The sequence below is a fragment of the Protomyctophum parallelum genome (genome assembly GCF_964188405.1).
Source record: "Protomyctophum parallelum genome assembly, chromosome: 5".
Taxonomy (NCBI): domain Eukaryota; kingdom Metazoa; phylum Chordata; class Actinopteri; order Myctophiformes; family Myctophidae; genus Protomyctophum; species Protomyctophum parallelum.
The window spans coordinates 14,354,792-14,372,111 of NC_139702.1; the positions used below are offsets into that span (position 1 = coordinate 14,354,792).

Genomic DNA, 17,320 nt, shown 5'->3' on the forward strand with positions numbered 1-17,320 from the left:
CCTGGTGGAGACAACAAAATATACTCTCTCCCCATGCCTTCGGCCTGGTGGAGACAACAAATCATACTCTCTCCCCATGCCTTCGGCCTGGTGGAGACAACAAAACATACTCAAAACATACTCTCTCCCCATGCCTTCGGCCTGGTGGAGACAACAAAACATACTCAAAACATACTCTCTCCCCATGCCTTCGGCCTGGTGGAGACAACAAAACATACTCTCTCCCCATGCCTTTGGCCTGGTGGAGACAACAAAACATACTCTCTCCCCATGCCTTCGGCCTGGTGGAGACAACAAAACATACTCTCTCTCCCCATACCTTCGGCCTGGTGGAGACAACAAAACATACTCTCTCCCCATGCCTTCGGCCTGATGGAGACAATAAAACATACTCTCTCCCCATGCCTTCGGCCTGGTGGAGACAACAAAACATACTCTCTCCCCATGCCTTCGGCCTGGTGGAGACAACAAAACATACTCAAAATATACTATCTCCCCATGCCTTCGGCCTGGTGGAGACAACAAAACATACTCTCTCCCCATGCCTTCGGCCTGGTGGAGACAACAAAACATACTCTCTCCCCATGCCTTCGGCCTGGTGGAGACAACAAAACATACTCTCTCCCCATGCCTTCGGCCTGGTGGAGACAACAAAACATACTCAAAACATACTCTCTCCCCATGCCTTCGGCCTGGTGGAGACAACAAAACATACTCTCTCCCCATGCCTTCGGCCTGGTGGAGACAACAAAACATACTCTCTCCCCATGCCTTCGGCCTGGTGGAGACAACAAAACATACTCTCTCCCCGTGCCTTCGGCCTGGTGGAGACAACAAAACATACTCTCTCCCCATGCCTTCGGCCTGGTGGAGACAACAAAACATACTCTCTCTCCCCATACCTTCGGCCTGGTGGAGACAACAAAACATACTCTCTCCCCATGCCTTCGGCCTGGTGGAGACAACTAAACATACTCTCTCCCCATGCATTCGGCCTGGTGGAGACAACTAAACATACTCTCTCCCCATGCCTTCGGCCTGGTGGAGACAATAAAACATACTCTCTCCCCATGCCTTCGACCTGGTGGAGACAATAAAACATACTCTCTCCCCATGCCTTCGGCCTGGTGGAGACAACAAAACATACTCTCTCCCCATGCCTTCGGCCTGGTGGAGATAACTAAACATACTCTCTCCCCAGGTCTTCGGCCTGGTGGAGACAACAAAATATACTCTCTCCCCATGCCTTCGGCCTGGTGGAGACAACAAATCATACTCTCTCCCCATGCCTTCGGCCTGGTGGAGACAACAAAACATACTCAAAACATACTCTCTCCCCATGCCTTCGGCCTGGTGGAGACAACAAAACATACTCAAAACATACTCTCTCCCCATGCCTTCGGCCTGGTGGAGACAACAAAACATACTCTCTCCCCATGCCTTTGGCCTGGTGGAGACAACAAAACATACTCTCTCCCCATGCCTTCGGCCTGGTGGAGACAACAAAACATACTCTCTCTCCCCATACCTTCGGCCTGGTGGAGACAACAAAACATACTCTCTCCCCATGCCTTCGGCCTGATGGAGACAATAAAACATACTCTCTCCCCATGCCTTCGGCCTGGTGGAGACAACAAAACATACTCTCTCCCCATGCCTTCGGCCTGGTGGAGACAACAAAACATACTCAAAATATACTCTCTCCCCATGCCTTCGGCCTGGTGGAGACAACAAAACATACTCTCTCCCCATGCCTTCGGCCTGGTGGAGACAACAAAACATACTCTCTCCCCATGCCTTCGGCCTGGTGGAGACAACAAAACATACTCTCTCCCCATGCCTTCGGCCTGGTGGAGACAACAAAACATACTCAAAACATACTCTCTCCCCATGCCTTCGAACTGGTGGAGACAACAAAACATACTCTCTCCCCATGCCTTCGGCCTGGTGGAGACAACAAAACATACTCTCTCCCCATGCCTTCGGCCTGGTGGAGACAACAAAACATACTCTCTCCCCGTGCCTTCGGCCTGGTGGAGACAACAAAACATACTCTCTCCCCATGCCTTCGGCCTGGTGGAGACAACAAAACATACTCTCTCTCCCCATACCTTCGGCCTGGTGGAGACAACAAAACATACTCTCTCCCCATGCCTTCGGCCTGGTGGAGACAACAAAACATACTCTCTCCCCATGCCTTCGGCCTGATGGAGACAACAAAACATACTCTCTCCCCATGCCTTCGGCCTGGTGGAGACAACAAAACATACTCTCTCCCCATGCCTTCGGCCTGGTGGAGACAACAAAACATACTCTCTCCCCATGCCTTCGGCCTGGTGGAGACAACAACACATACTCTCTCCCCATGCCTTCGGCCTGGTGGAGACAACACAACATACTCTCTCCCCATGCCTTCGGCCTGGTGGATACAACAAAACATACTCTCTCCCCATGCCTTCGGCCTGGTGGAGACAACAAAACATACTCTCTCCCCATGCCTTCGGCCTGGTGGAGACAACAAAACATACTCTCTCCCCATGCCTTCGGCCTGGTGGAGACAACAAAACATACTCTCTCCCCATGCCTTCGGCCTGGTGGAGACAACAAAACATACTCTCTCCCCATGCCTTCGGCCTGGTGGAGACAACAAAACATACTCTCTCCCCATGCCTTCGGCCTGGTGGAGACAACAAAACATACTCTCTCCCCATGCCTTCGGCCTGGTGGAGACAACACGACATGCTCTCTCCCCATGCCTTCGGCCTGGTGGAGACAATAAAACATACTCTCTCCCCATGCCTTCGGCCTGGTGGAGACAACAATGGAATGAAAACGGCACCGGAAAGAGATGAGATTATTTTGTGGGGAAAAAAGTGGACAGAGAGAGACGGAGCGGGTGGGATTTAGTGAGAGGTGTGGCTACATTGGCATAGTGTGGCTGGTATATGTATGTTTGCTTTAAAAGCAGTTAATGCACTGTGCTGTAGTTATAGCTGACAGATGCTGACTAGAGTATTAAGGTTGATTCGTGCTGTCTTTATATAGAGGGTAAACATGTGGGGGATTCCCGCCCGTTCATCACAAGCACACAGAAATGCTGGACAAGTAAAGTACACACAGACAGTGCAGGGTCAACACAGATCTCTTACTGTAGGTCAGGTCAGTGTGATCCGTACATTTATATAAAATGTCCATTATATATACAGTATGTTCTGTAAGCTCTGATCTTAGAGTTCAGTGGGACTTGAATCACTTTCAATTTCTATATGAATCCACTTTCACTTTCAATTTATATGAATCACTGCAATACTTTTACTTCTACTCCTACATTTCAGAGGCAAAGATGGTATACTTTTACTCCACTACAATCATTTGAAAACTATAGTTACTTTGCAGATTTGGATGGATTGTTGTGACAAAACATTTGCATTAACCACTTCGGCCCTATATTCATTTCAGGCCATTTGAGAATAGCCGATCTACAAGATCATAGAGCTTGGAGATTTTCAAAAGGTTTTTTTATACTTTTTAAAACTTGAAAATGAGACATTCTGTACTTTCTACTTTTGGTACTTTAAGTACATTTTGATGCCAATACTTTTGTACTTTTACTCGAGTAGCCTACATTTTGAATTCCATATACTTTTACTTGTAACAGAGTATTTCTATATTGCAGTATTGATACGTTTACTTAATTAAGTAAAACATTTGTGAGTACTTTTTTCCCACCACTGTTGATGAGCATGCATGAACCATGTGTTGCAGTCTTTCCCCTGCTCTCATTGTATACTGTCTCTCTCTCTCATAAAAAAACAAAACATGTAGTATGGGTCTGCAATTCAGCTCTGCTTTACTCACCCTCGAGGCAAAGTCTTCACAGATGATGAGACCTTCCTGCGTTTTGACCAGGATTTTAATATTCAAGACAGATCTCCCTTCCTCTTCTGCCAGAAAAGTGGAAGTGGTGAGTGGAGTAAACTATGTGCCGTGATTGTGAAGCAGTTGCTTTCGATTCTGCAGCACCATGCTGTTGTTCAACCTTGTGTTCAACATGTCTCAGCACGTCTGATGCAATTTGATGATATAAATCCAGTTAGGTGATATATTATATATACACGTATCTTTTGTTAAAAGAAAACACTCTTCTGAGTTGAGGACATGAGGACATAATATGTCCTCATGTCCTCAACTCATTTTATCATATTATGATAAAATACAATAATAAGTTTTTATGTTTTTAGGTACAGTAATATGGGGGGGGGGGGTGTTCTTTAATTTACCCAGGCCCAAGGTATAGTATTAGTAGCAGAATACTATAGTGCTCATTTTCAGCAACGCCTCTTATTTTTGGCTTTTCTGCCTTTATTGTTGGCATCAAGTGAAGATTCACAGGAGAGAGGGAGAAGACATGGGGAGGCGTACTATCATCCGACAGAGCATTGCTCCGAAGGAGCAATGCTCCGAGGTGCGCTGCGGGTCGGGAGAGGGTTGCGGTTAGGTTTAGGTGTCTGCCCCGGGGGAGGTTAGGGTTAGGGTGAGGGAGGAGGTAGGTTGTCGTTCGGACCAATGCTCCGTCGGATGAAAGGCATGCACTCGAAGACATGCAGCAAAGGTGGTCATGGACGGGACTCCAACACGTGACACGCTGTCAGGACAGAGCCTATTGAGCCTATTAGGTGGAATGTCTCTGTGGACCACTTGGCCAGCGGGCCAGTCATCTTCATTAAATATTTCCTATCAAGATATTATAATTTTCAACCTACCAGCGCCACACACACACGCGCGCACACACAGGTGAGCACACGCACACAGTTCTCACTTCGAACGACCCACTGCCCATGCACCCCACCCCACCGCAACTAAATTGTTTTAAAAATACTTCACATACCACAGATTTGAAAACATACACATTTAAAAGCAGTCCTCAACATGCGCGCACATGCACGCACGTACACATGCATACAGACACACAATTCTCACCTCGAACGACCCTCTCCTCACCCCACTGCAACTAAACCCATGGTGGAGTTGTTTTCAGAATACTCCGCATACCACAGAATTGAAAACATACCCATTTAAAAGCAGTCCTCGAACAACAAACCAAAGGTCGTTTGGTTTTAATCAGCTCTATTGTAAATTGCACTGGCTGCATGGGTGGCCTTATGTGGTTATAGAGTCAGTGTCCATTTTGAGATTGGGAGGCTGTGGGTCAATCCCCGGACCGAGGTCACACCAAAGGTCATCTAATTGTTCCGCCCTGGTTCCGCCTTGTTTATGATGAATTTGATCATTTGAATCTGTGACGGTTCCCTATGTTGTGTGTGAATATAGTTGCTTAGTAGGCCTACTTCACTTATTTATGTGGTTGTGTGTAGTTGCTTTGCCCCTAATCATTTTTCTTCTCTGTCCAATAGGATTGGGGAGCAGAGCTAATCATGAGGATGAGCCTATAAAGTGGCTCGCACCTGGGCGAGGGTGTCGACGCCCTATAAATGCTTGCTTCCCCAGTCCTTCCTTCCCCAGTTCTGTTCTTTTCATTTGCCTCCTGCAACTTTTCCACCATGCACATATTTCAACATTTCTGTTAATACATACAACACGCACACATACATTTCACTCGTGCATACACGCACTACACCACTGAATACTGATCTCCACACTTCATCTGTTCAATCATGATTTATTCCTTACATTTACTTATTTTGGTTAATCAATAAATTATATTTCTTTGGTAAACTGCGTCTCCCCTGTTTTTTGTTGTGTATCTTGGCACCCCCTAGGCCATGTACATAACAAATCAATTTTGGAAAAAACTAAAAACAAACCTGCAGTCACCATGTTGCACCTTTGATGTTCCTTTTTACTGACACCAAGTTTAAAATAAGAATTGAACTGAACGCACAGAATATCAATACGAAGCAACTGAAAAACATGTTATTTCAATGGTAGTGGATGGAAAGGGAGGATTTTTGTCCAAACCACGAAACGGCAACCAATGGGTGCGAAGAGGGGCGCCACAACCCCTTGACAAAGGGTGAATTCAGGGTAAGTCACTGCGACATACGTGTCATATCTAGGGGGTGTACATATAGATATTTTTTAAATGCTATATTTTTTTAGCGGCACCGTCGCCAGCCTATGTCCAGCTTTGAGGGTGTACTGTACACAAGCTTTGTCCTATAGCACAAACATTAAATGCCATTGAATTAATGGCCAGTTTGACATTGGTGACCCATGGATCGACGTTCTCTCTCGGACAATTCCAGAATCACTTTCTGACATGTCAGCTCTAACGCCTGGCTGAGATATTTGTATATATTTTGTAATTCTTTTAGCATGACCTACTTTTCATCAGTGCACTTTCATTCCAGTGCACTGCATTGTATTTTAACCCATTAAGGACGTTTTTTTTTTTAACCCACGATTTTGTAACCCAGTTTTTTCTTTTCACCCAGTGCCAAATATCTAATGTAATCCTGGGCGCTACACTTCCTCTGCCAACCTGGGGGGGCAGCGGGGTGACCTCATGCCTCCTTCTATGCATGAGGAGTCCAAGCTGCTGCTTTTCACCTGACAGTGAACGTTTTTAACTAAATTCTTTGCTTCTGGTACAACATATTTTGCGATGGGGCCCTGCAGCCAAATATATCTTTCTGGGCGTCCTTGACAAGCTCATACGAGCTTGTAGGTCTGCTATTTTTGAAAAATCGAAGAACGACTGACATAGAAACATAGCTTTTTCAGAAAACTGTCAGGATGTAGAAGACATTTATAGAATCTGATCTCAGGTCAAAATGGGTTATACAAGAACAGGTTTCCTAAATGCATTAAAGAAATGTGCGATACAAATACAGTTGTGTGTACAGTAGGTGGTAGCGATGGAGGGATGCTATACGAGGGATGAAAAAGAGACGGGTGTGGGGCGGGGAGGGGGGGGGGAGGAGGAGCAATATGAGAGATGCTGCCTCAGATTAAAAGCCCCGTGTCAGATGCTGTTGTAGAGAGATAAAAAGGGAGGGGGTGGGGTGGGAGAATAAGGGATATAGCGACGACCAAAGGGGGGAGAAAAAGCGGGGCATAATCGTCGTGAATGGGGAAACCATAGTATAACCGCCGCCATGAATGAAGCAGGAAGCACGTCATCTTTGGGAACGCCGGAGGAGGGAAAGATAGTGAAAAAGGTCAGTTTTATGAGTTTTACCTGCAGGTGTTTGTGAATGAAAATTTCTGACCCATTCTGACCTGAGATCAGATTCTAAAAATGTCTTCTATACATCCCGACAGTTTTCTGAAAAAGCCATGTTTCTATGTCGGTGGTTCTTCGATTTAAAAAAAATAGCAGACCAGCTGGCGCGCTATGAGCTTGTAGATCTGCTATTTTTCAATAGCTAAAGCATAACGTTGTATGAAGACCCCGTTCCACCCATTCATCCAATATCTTTTGTGGTTAATGATATTTTTGGAGCTTTATAGTTCCATCATGGTGGTTTCTTGCACTCTGCACATCCATTATATGTATTAGTATTAATATGGTTTCTTCTTTACAACCAAAATATGGTTTTCAGATGAGCACTCAGTGAAAACTGGTGTGACTCGTCACGTGGCACACTCACCCTGGCCAAGACCCATACGCTGTAGAGTGCATTTAATTGCAGATTTGTCCTTGACTGCCCATATTTGACCCACCACTGTACCTTGTACGAAAATCTCAACTTATACCATCTCCCACCTCAAGAAGACAGCAGCACTGGCTGCAGTTCATCTTTAAATGTATTCATTTCAATTATCCACAGTATCTGAAACAGCTTATGACACCATACACTTCTACACATCAACGTAGACATTGCTCACAGGTTTAGTTCAATATACCCACATCAGTTGGCAAAAAATAATTTATGTTCAAAGCTCCTTGCTGTTTTTGTTTTGTTGTTGTTTGTTTCCTGTTTATCTATGAATTGTATTGTTTTGTCTTGTCTGGTTGAATTGTTTGTAAAAAAAGTGTCTTTATGTATGAAGTGTATTTTGTGAATTGCAAAACGACCCCCTTGAAAACGAGATGGTTCATCTCAAGGGATGGTTCCTAATAAAGAATTTCAGACAATAAATTGCTTGAATTTGGCAAGTGCAGAAGTATAGCGGGAATTTAGCGGAAGTATATTCCGTTCAGGGAAATGACGTTGACACTTTACAAATCTGTTTACATAACATTCTCCGTGAATGAAAACAATTGTGTTGTGATTGCTCGTAAAATGTGATATCTACTATAATGGAGGCTAAGCAGAAAGTGCAGGTTGACAGTAACAAAATACATTTTACTTAGCGTTTAGTGTCTGTACTTGAAACTAAACCTGCTCGAGACCTACTTAATTGGGAACCATGCCAAGTCGGCATACAACATTGGGAATGCACCTGCATATACCTGTAGTTGTAGGTATCGGCCTATAAGCCATTAGGTTTACAAATAAAAATCTAAGACAAATTTCAAAGCGATCTAAAACAGTTACATATTATTGTAGGAGTCTGTATGCTCATGTTTTAAAACAACTCATACCAATGTGGTCAATTGTAATGTTGTTTGCAGGTCATTCCATGTATTTGGGCCACAGAAGCTATAAAAGCAGATCTATACCAGGTTCAGAGTTAACTTTTGGTACCTTGATTTTGGGGAAATGACTTGGTCCGGGTGTGGTATAGAGTTCAGAGTCCCACTTCAGAAAGGATGAGATGTATTTAGGACAATCTCCAAGCATGGCTTTATCCCGTTTTGGTGTTACCATTACGTTATGCTTTAGCTATTGAAAAACAGCAGATCTACAAGCTCGTAGCGCGCCACCGAGTGGCGCGCTACGAGCTTGTAGGTCTGCTATTTTTTTTAAATCGACGAACCACTGACATGGAAACATAGGTTTTTCAGAAAACTGTCAGGATGTAGAAGACATTTTTTGAATCTGATCTCAGGTCAAAATGGGTTATACAAGAACAGGTGACAACAGAAAGTGGTGGAACAAGTCTATATAGGCCTATACTCAACCAGCCAGCTTGCTTGATTCACTCGTTGCTTGGCATCGTCTCCTCAACTTGAGTCTCTTTCCACACAGGGATCCATAAAGAAGAAGATGGATTCCCTGAGGAGATGGAGCTCAGCCAGCATGAAGAAGGAACGTAAGCCCAAGTCCAAGACCCTGAGTCTGTGCTCGCCCGCTGAAGACCCAGCAGAGGACCACTGGCTCCACGAGGAAGAGAGGAGGAACCTCAGGCCCATCGTGGACTCTGTCTTCGGGCAGGTAGGAGACTCTGGAAAGGCGCTGTTGATTTTGTCGACTAATGCTAATTATTTCACTGACGAAACCTCAATGGAAAATAAATGAAAACTGAGCTATGATGACAAACTAACTATGACAAAAAATGTTGATGATTTCGTCAACCAATACAAACTGGACTAACATGGTATAGGAAGCGACTAGTGGACAATACTCAAGAGATCCATGCAGTGTTAGTCATTTTACACTTGGCATGCTGAAAATAGCCGATCTACAAGCCATCTACGAGCTTGTATATATTTGCTATTTTCAGCAAGTGTAAAATCAGCCATTACGACGACATCAAGGCCCGAAGAAATACATTTTAGTTGATTAAATCAACTGTAGATTTAGTCGACTAGAACTAGATGTAAACATACAACATGCAGGTTCCAGTAGCTGTACCACACTGGACTGTTGGACAGAGAGCTGAGCCAGAAGGCAGAGCTGATCTGTCTACCGAGCAATCTTCATTCCTACTCTCACCTATAGGTCATGAAGAGTGGGCCATGACCCAAAGAATAAGGTTGTGAATACAAGCGGCCCGGAATGAGTGTTTCTCAGGCGCCGGGTGGTTTCCATCTCCCTTAGAGAGAAGTGAGAAGTCACGCGTGGGAGAGACTCGGAGTAAACCTGCTGCTTTTTCATTTGGAAAGGAGCCATGCAGCTTACTGTATAGGCTTATTGTTGTGAGGCATGTCACATGTGCATCAAACAAGGTTTTGATATTCCATAATGTTTGTCTGTAATTCCCTTAAAAAAACCAATGTGGGCAGTATAATACGCAGTAGTATCATGAACAACATACACATCAACCACAAATTGGAATTGCATGTTGGTGGGGCTCTGGACAGACTAGAGATCACATTATAATGTATAGCACAATTCAAGGTGCTTGAATTAGAGGAATTGGAGAACATCAAATATTTTAGCCTGGATTTAGAATGATTTTAAAGTAGTTGCTGTGTGTGGTTGTGACAAGAGAGACCATTCCAGAGAGCCTCATTTCCAGCCTATTAAAGGACCACTTCACCCATTTTCAACCTATATCTTCATATAATTGGTCCTCACTGATGTTCATTATAATAGGATACCATATATTCTGTCTGTGGACAGAATATAGGGCTGTGGACGGTTCAGAAACCTGTCTGCTCTGTCTGTGTCTCAGAGGAGGGCTGTGGGCGGTTCAGAAACCTGTCTACTCACTCTGTGTCTCAGAGGAGGGCTGTGGGCGGTTCAGAAACCTGTCTATTCACTCTGTGTCTCAGAGGAGGGCTGTGGACAGTTCAGAAACCTGTCTACTCACTCTGTGTCTCAGAGGAGGGCTGTGGGCGGTTCAGAAACCTGTCTACTCACTCTGTGTCTCAGAGGAGGGCTGTGGACGGTTCAGAAACCTGTCTACTCACTCTGACCCCTTTTCCACCGGTTGGTTCCCAATGGGAACCGGTTCAGTTCTTTTTGGTTTTTAGTCCATGAGCCAGAGCTCCAAAATTGGTGGGCAAACTATACCCTATACCTATATTAAATTGTTTATAGGATCAATACAAGTAAATTAATACATGATAACCCTTCCACAGTAGTAGCTTTTTCATGTTTTTGATTATTTTGCATATTTTCCTACATACTGCCTCATTTGCATATTTAAAAATGTAAAATTTGTAATACAATAAATCATTGTCTTCGTGTAAGTACTTTTTTTAAGATATTTTTTTGCGGCTTACGCCTTTATTGATTTTTTAAGGGATAGAAAGTAGGCTGACAGGAAACGGGAGAGAGATGGGGGGATGACATGCGGTAAAGGTCGTGTTGGGTCCGGGAGTCGAACCCGCGGCACACCGCGACTGGATCACCAGTCCGGTGCCCAGACCGTTACGCTACGGCCTGGGCCGTAAGTACTCAATTGGGGGAGTTTAATGGTGATAACAATCTAATATAGGTATGGTTTTGCCCACTCAATTCATAATTCACGTTTCAATTTTGGAGCTCTGGCTCATGGACTAAAAACCAAAAAGAACTGAACCGGTTCCCACTGGGAACCAACCGGTGGAAAAGGGGCCTCTGTGTCTCAGAGGAGGGCTGTGGGCGGTTCAGAAACCTGTCTACTCACTGTAGATTTTTGTCGACTGAAATCTTATGATATTTAGTCGACACCAGAACATTCCAGGTGACTAAAACTAAATCAAAATTTGCCCCTCAAAAAAAAGGAAATAATCGTACAGTTAAATAAAGTAAAAGGGGATGTGGAAAGTGGTGGATTTGAACTTTTCACAAACTACCCGGTGCGTCTGTGTCTATTCCTACAAACACCAGCTGTGCTGATTGTGTTGTTGTTATACTTTAGCACGATATGTCTTGAGAGATTAGATTCTGTGTGACGTGGCCCACCGTGGTCCCCCATAAACCACTGAGACCTGAGACCAGATTATTATGTTATCTAAAGCAGCATTCTTGTGTTAAATGTAATAATGTCTTATAAATCAGGACAGTTTTCTGATATGTTTCTATATCAGCGGTTCTCAAACTATTTTATGTCAAGGAGCCCCAAAGTTATATTGTAATATGTTGTTCCAGCCAGGGACCCCCCCCCCCCCCACACACACACACACACACCTCCCCCCCAGAGGCAAAGATACCAGTTAAGAACATTTGCTGTGAAAGAATATATATTCAAAGATTTGCACACGGTTTCACGATTTTTCAAAAATAGCAGATCGACAAGCTCGTAATGCGGCACTTTGTGCCATGCTATGAGCTTGTAGACCTGCTATTTTTCAACAGCTAAAGTTTAAAATAAAGTGGTTAAAGTGGTTTAAAGTGGTTTAAAGCTATAAGGTGACACAGATGCATCCTCAACTCCTCATAGCCTGGCTATAGTAGGCTAAGCCAGACGTGAATCAGACATTGGCAAAATAAATTGCCTGCCGGAGTGTGATATGATTGTGACTATTATCTGTGAATAATAATAATAATAATAATAAAACTTTATTTATATAGCACCTTTCAAATTGCATTACAAAGTGCTTTACAACAACAACAAACAGAAAAATATACAGCAAAGACATTTCAATAGAAAACAAAAGCAGGAACATATATATACTAAAATGTTAGATTGGCAGTGAAGGCTAATCTATAAAAGTGGGTTTTTAAAAGGGATTTAAAAGAGACACTGATGTGCTTGATGTGTAATATAGGATGTGGACAACCTTATCACATCAGGAAGTGAGCAACCCTGTCAGGAAGTGGCGGATTTAGTTTTGTACTTTTTCTACCTTGAACTTGTGCACTTCCTGTACGGTCTGTTTAGCAGCTGCACAGATTGTCTAATCATGGAAGTCATAGGCCTATACAGGCTATAGGCTACTGTACTTCATAATGTGTTGCAATCAATATCAGATAGTGGAGGTTTTGGGCTTTATATTTGTACAAAAACAAACGCCACTTTGGTATGTGATGCAAGAAGAAATATAGGCTATAGGCAATCTTTATCCGCATTTTAGGTTATGGAGATATATATTTTATAGGCAAAAGAAAGAAAGAAAGAAAAATAAAACCACGATTTGACAACCAGAATGTGAATTTTATTAAACTTGAGTGGTGCTCAGAATTTGCTCGGAACTTTATTGAAAGGATAGCACCTATTTTAGAGGTGGTCCCATACACAGGGAAAAACATTACATGCCGTACTAGTGCAGTTACACAAATAGACAGCTGTGCACGTTGGCCTACTTGGAACGATGCAAGTTGGAAATGCATGTCCCACCCAGTGATTACGTCTGTGTCCTTTTTATAGTTCACCCTGCCACTGATGCTGTATTTAATACACTTTGTTGTTTTGTCCATAACCTATAACAGGAATGCTGTGACCCAAATGGGTTCAAGTAACAAGTTTGAATTCTTTATTGTTTATGTTGCCGATAATGATATTAGTTTGACTTTATATACTGTTTGAAGCAGCTTGATTGATGACTGATTGTTGACTCCATTGTAGGGAACAACTACCAGCTGTGTGTGTGTGTGTGTGTGTGTGTGTGTGTGTGTGTGTGTGTGTGTGTGTGTGTGTGTGTGTGTGTGTGTGTGTGTGTGTGTGTGTGTGTGTGTGTGTGTGTGTGTGTGTGTGTGTGTGTGTGTGTGTGTGTGTGTGTGTGTGGGGAACATGCCAACAGCTTGTGAGGGTTTATAATTGAGTACTCTAAAATTGTTTTCCATTATGTGGATAATCTTTTTAGTCTCTTTTGAGACACTTTAAAATGTATATTATGAATTGTGATGTCTCTTGTGATGCGATGTCTCTGGACAAATTAACTGGTTAGATTGTGGAATCAATCCAGGTTTGGTATGGTCCAGTGGGAGGGGCTTATAGGCCTATTTAAGTAGGGAGACCTGCCAGTGATAGTCCGTTAAGGTACTGCAGGAGTGTGGAGGAGGAAAGACGTGAGGCCAAATGGTCCTGTTAATGTTAGAAGTATTTTGTTCTTCGTTTTGATCACTGCACTGAGCGAGTGCACTCTGTGTAACATCCATCCATCCATCTGCAACCACTTATCCGTAGTCGGGTCGCGGGGGCAACAGCTCCACCAGAGTGTTCCAGACTTCCCTCTCCAGAGCAACATTAGTGACTTCCTCCTGGGGGATTCCGAGACGTTCCAGGGCCAGTGAGTCGATGTGTTTCCTCCAACTGTGCCTTGGTCTGCCCCGGGGTCTCCTCCCAGTGGGATGTGATCCTTAGTCTGCCCCGGGGGTCTCCTCCCAGTGGGATGTGCCTCGAGGACCTCCCTAGGGAGACGCCCGAGAGGCATCCTAACCAGATGCCCCGAACTTCCCCAGCTGGCTCCTTTCCAGGCGAAGGAGCAGCGGTTCTACTCCGAGTCTCTCTCACGTGACTGAACTTCTCACCCTATCTCTAAGGGAGACGCCAGCCACTGTTACTCTGTGTAACAGGTGAATAAAACAACCACATCATCACTGCAGCAAGGTATCTCTGGTGCTCCATCTTTTCAGTGTTTTTTACTCCTGTACTAGTCCTGTACTAGTCCTGTACTAGCCTCCCTCCATTGGCTTCCTGTGCGATACAGGATTGAGTTCAAAGTCTTGCTTTTTGTTTTTAAATGGTTTGGCACCCATTTATCTCTCCGAATTGCTGAAACCTTATGTTCCCACAAGGACCCTTAGGTCCTCTGACCAGCTTCTCCTGGTGGTGCCTAAAACCAGGCTGAAGCTCAGAGGGAACCGGGCCTCAGGTCCTCTGACCAGCTTCTCCTGGTGGTGCCTAAAACCAGGCTGAAGCTCAGAGGGAACCGGGCCTCAGGTCCTCTGACCAGCTTCTCCTGGTGGTGCCTAAAACCAGGCTGAAGCTCAGAGGGAACCGGGCCTCAGGTCCTCTGACCAGCTTCTCCTGGTGGTATACCTAAAACCAGGCTGAAGCTCAGAGGGAACCGGGCTTTTGCAGTGGCAGCTCCCAAGCTCTGGAATGAGCTGCCTCTGCACATAAGACAAGCCCCCACCCTCCAGGTGTTTAAATCACGCCTCAAGACGAGACGTATCTTTATTCTTTGGAATTTCCAAGCATAGTATGAGCTGTTTTTGATGTTGTGACACTGTGTGACACTGTGTACTGTATGTTGTTTGTTTTTAAATTAAGTTGTGATTTTTATTATTCTATTGTAAAGCACTTTGGTACAACTTTGTTGTTATTTAAATGTGCTATATAAATAAAGATGGTATGGTATGGTATGTTTTCCAGTTTGGGGCAGTCTACCTATACCTGTGTCTTTCGGAAACATTACCCACACTACTGTAGGTCAGAGTGTGACATATTGCCCACAATTAATTATATGGAGTTCTTTGTATGGAGTCAATGCAGTTGTCAGAACATACCCACTCCTATATCTATGATGTCAGAACAGGCCAGCTCCATATATGGAGATCTAGCGGTGTGATCAGGTGTGATCAATTATTGGCTAGTTTGGGCCCTGTCCAGAGCCCGGGCAGAGGCTTTTGTGCTGGTTCTGGACACTCTGGGCACTGCACTCGTGTGTCAACTTTGAAGACAGTGGGGCGAAGGGGTTCTCGAGTTACAGTATGTGAACAAAACAAAACGGCATTATACCGTATGTGCTACGCTTGATGGTCCAACAACATATTATACACAGAGTATTAAGTCTTAACCTATACTGTTCGCACTTCCCTGGGCTTCTGTTACCTCCTGAGGACAAATACGGGCTCATGGATTTGCAATTCATAAATCTATGTGTTTATTATTGTGGTTACAGCACCTATGAGATGAATGGAGTGTGTGTGTTCTGTACTATCATGTACAGTAGCCTGATTCCATAGAAAGGTCAGTCCCGCTTGACCCGCGATGTGACCTATAATCTTCACGATGAGTGGTTTTATATGCATGTCCCCTCTGTGTCATCTGTCACACCATGCTGTATCTGCCAGGTCACCGTGCATCTCTCGTGGGATTACACGCAGATCTTTATAAAGAGCATTATTATCGATTGCACAAAGAGCAAAAAGGATTTGGAATGAATACATGACATGAATACATGACATGACGTGGCTGTCGGATTCAACCTCATGGTCTTATTTATCCTTAAAATAGACTCGGTTAATTCACAACTAATAGAAGAGAATCATAAACAATGTTATTTATGCAAGCATGACCATATGCTGAGAGGGAAGTAATACACCGTTATATCTCTGCTGTCGGGAAGACACCACCTAACTAAAAACAATTCAGGAAATGAAAAATATAAACATTTCAGAAAAATAAGAACCTCATATTTTGAAAACAAAGCAATGACAGCAGTGGCGGTGGATCAGGGGTAGAGTGGCCGGATGGCATGCTAGTTCGAACCCGGGCTCCCCCTGAGTTAGTGTCCTTGAGCAAGACTCTGAACCCCAGTAATTGCTCCTGATGTGCTGGTTGGTGCCTTGCATGGTGTGTGAATGTGTGTGTGAATGGGTGAATATAATGCACAATCTCTGTAAAGTGCCTTGGATAAAGGTGCAATATAATTATGCACCATTTACCATTTACCGCCTCATCAAAGTTGGTGTTGTGACTTTATATATTGTCAATTACTTGCATGAGAGGGTGGAGTTAGTTGCTTTAGCAGACAGTTTGAGGGTCCAATGGAGTTAAGAGGTTTTGTCCAAAGCGTTTATTTACTACTTTCCATTGGTTAAATATTTTCGAAACAACACACAGGCTTGAACACGTGAACCCTAATATACCTTTTCTGGGGCAAACACTCGGAGCAAATAGCAGATTTACAAGCTCAGCTTCTATTTAGTGTGGCGCCTATAGTATAGAGCGTTGCAGTCCCACCCCCTTTCAGAACGACGAGTGGCCCAGGAAATTAATCCCAATGCATTTTTCCCATAGACATTTCAAAACGTATTTATTTAAAGACCTTTTAAGTGTCGTACGAAGCCAACTCGAGTCGTGACAAATCATGACAACACACACAATATTTTGGACCAAACAAATAATTCCTATAAGAAAAACAACAAAAAAAGTGTTTTACCTGCCGTTTTTTTCTACTTTCTAATTCTCTTACTTACTAACAATCTTTGTTTGGCCCAAAACATTGTGTTTATTGTCATGATCTGTCACGACAAGAATTGGCTTTGTCCGCGGCGTAAACGTCTTTAAATAAATACTTTCTGAAAAGTCTATGAGGAAAATGAACAGGGATTTATTTTCCGGGTCTCTCGAGGGGGCGGGACTGCGACGCTCTATAGAACCTGTGGGCCAGGAGTTCCAAAGGTTTTACTGAGAACCTAGAACACTAATCATACTTTTTGTCAAACCATCACTAAACATATTTCTCATAATATTGGAAGTACAGCAATACATGGCAACTTGAGGTAGGCCTTCTTTAATCTTTAGTATTTCACCATGAGTTTAAAAAATAAAGCTTTTTGTTTGCATTCCCATTGTTGCACCTGTGTGTGTGCATGTATGCATGTTTACTCAGTGCATGTGTTTCCAATGACGCTTTCGATGATTTTGC

The 17,320-nt window shown here is 43.8% G+C and overlaps 2 protein-coding genes across 2 annotated transcripts in view; one reads left to right on the forward strand and one right to left on the reverse strand.

Annotated features, from left to right (window-relative positions):
* LOC310859293 (von Willebrand factor A domain-containing protein 7-like) overlaps positions 1 to 3,967 on the reverse strand; it is a 40,201-nt gene extending 36,234 nt beyond the window's left edge. The window contains exon 1 of the mRNA XM_083765735.1: positions 3,855 to 3,967. The gene's annotated coding sequence lies outside the window, so the exon portion shown is untranslated. The remainder of the gene's footprint in view (positions 1 to 3,854) is intronic.
* A 3,151-nt stretch (positions 3,968 to 7,118) lies between these two features.
* The window catches only part of cabp2a (calcium binding protein 2a), a gene marked incomplete at its 5' end in the record, with an annotated part of 34,674 nt that continues 24,472 nt past the window's right edge, over positions 7,119 to 17,320 (forward strand). Inside the window, 2 exons of the mRNA XM_083764314.1 lie at positions 7,119 to 7,181; positions 9,099 to 9,284. Coding sequence (XP_083620440.1) covers positions 7,119 to 7,181; positions 9,099 to 9,284 — 249 coding nt within the window. The remainder of the gene's footprint in view (positions 7,182 to 9,098; positions 9,285 to 17,320) is intronic.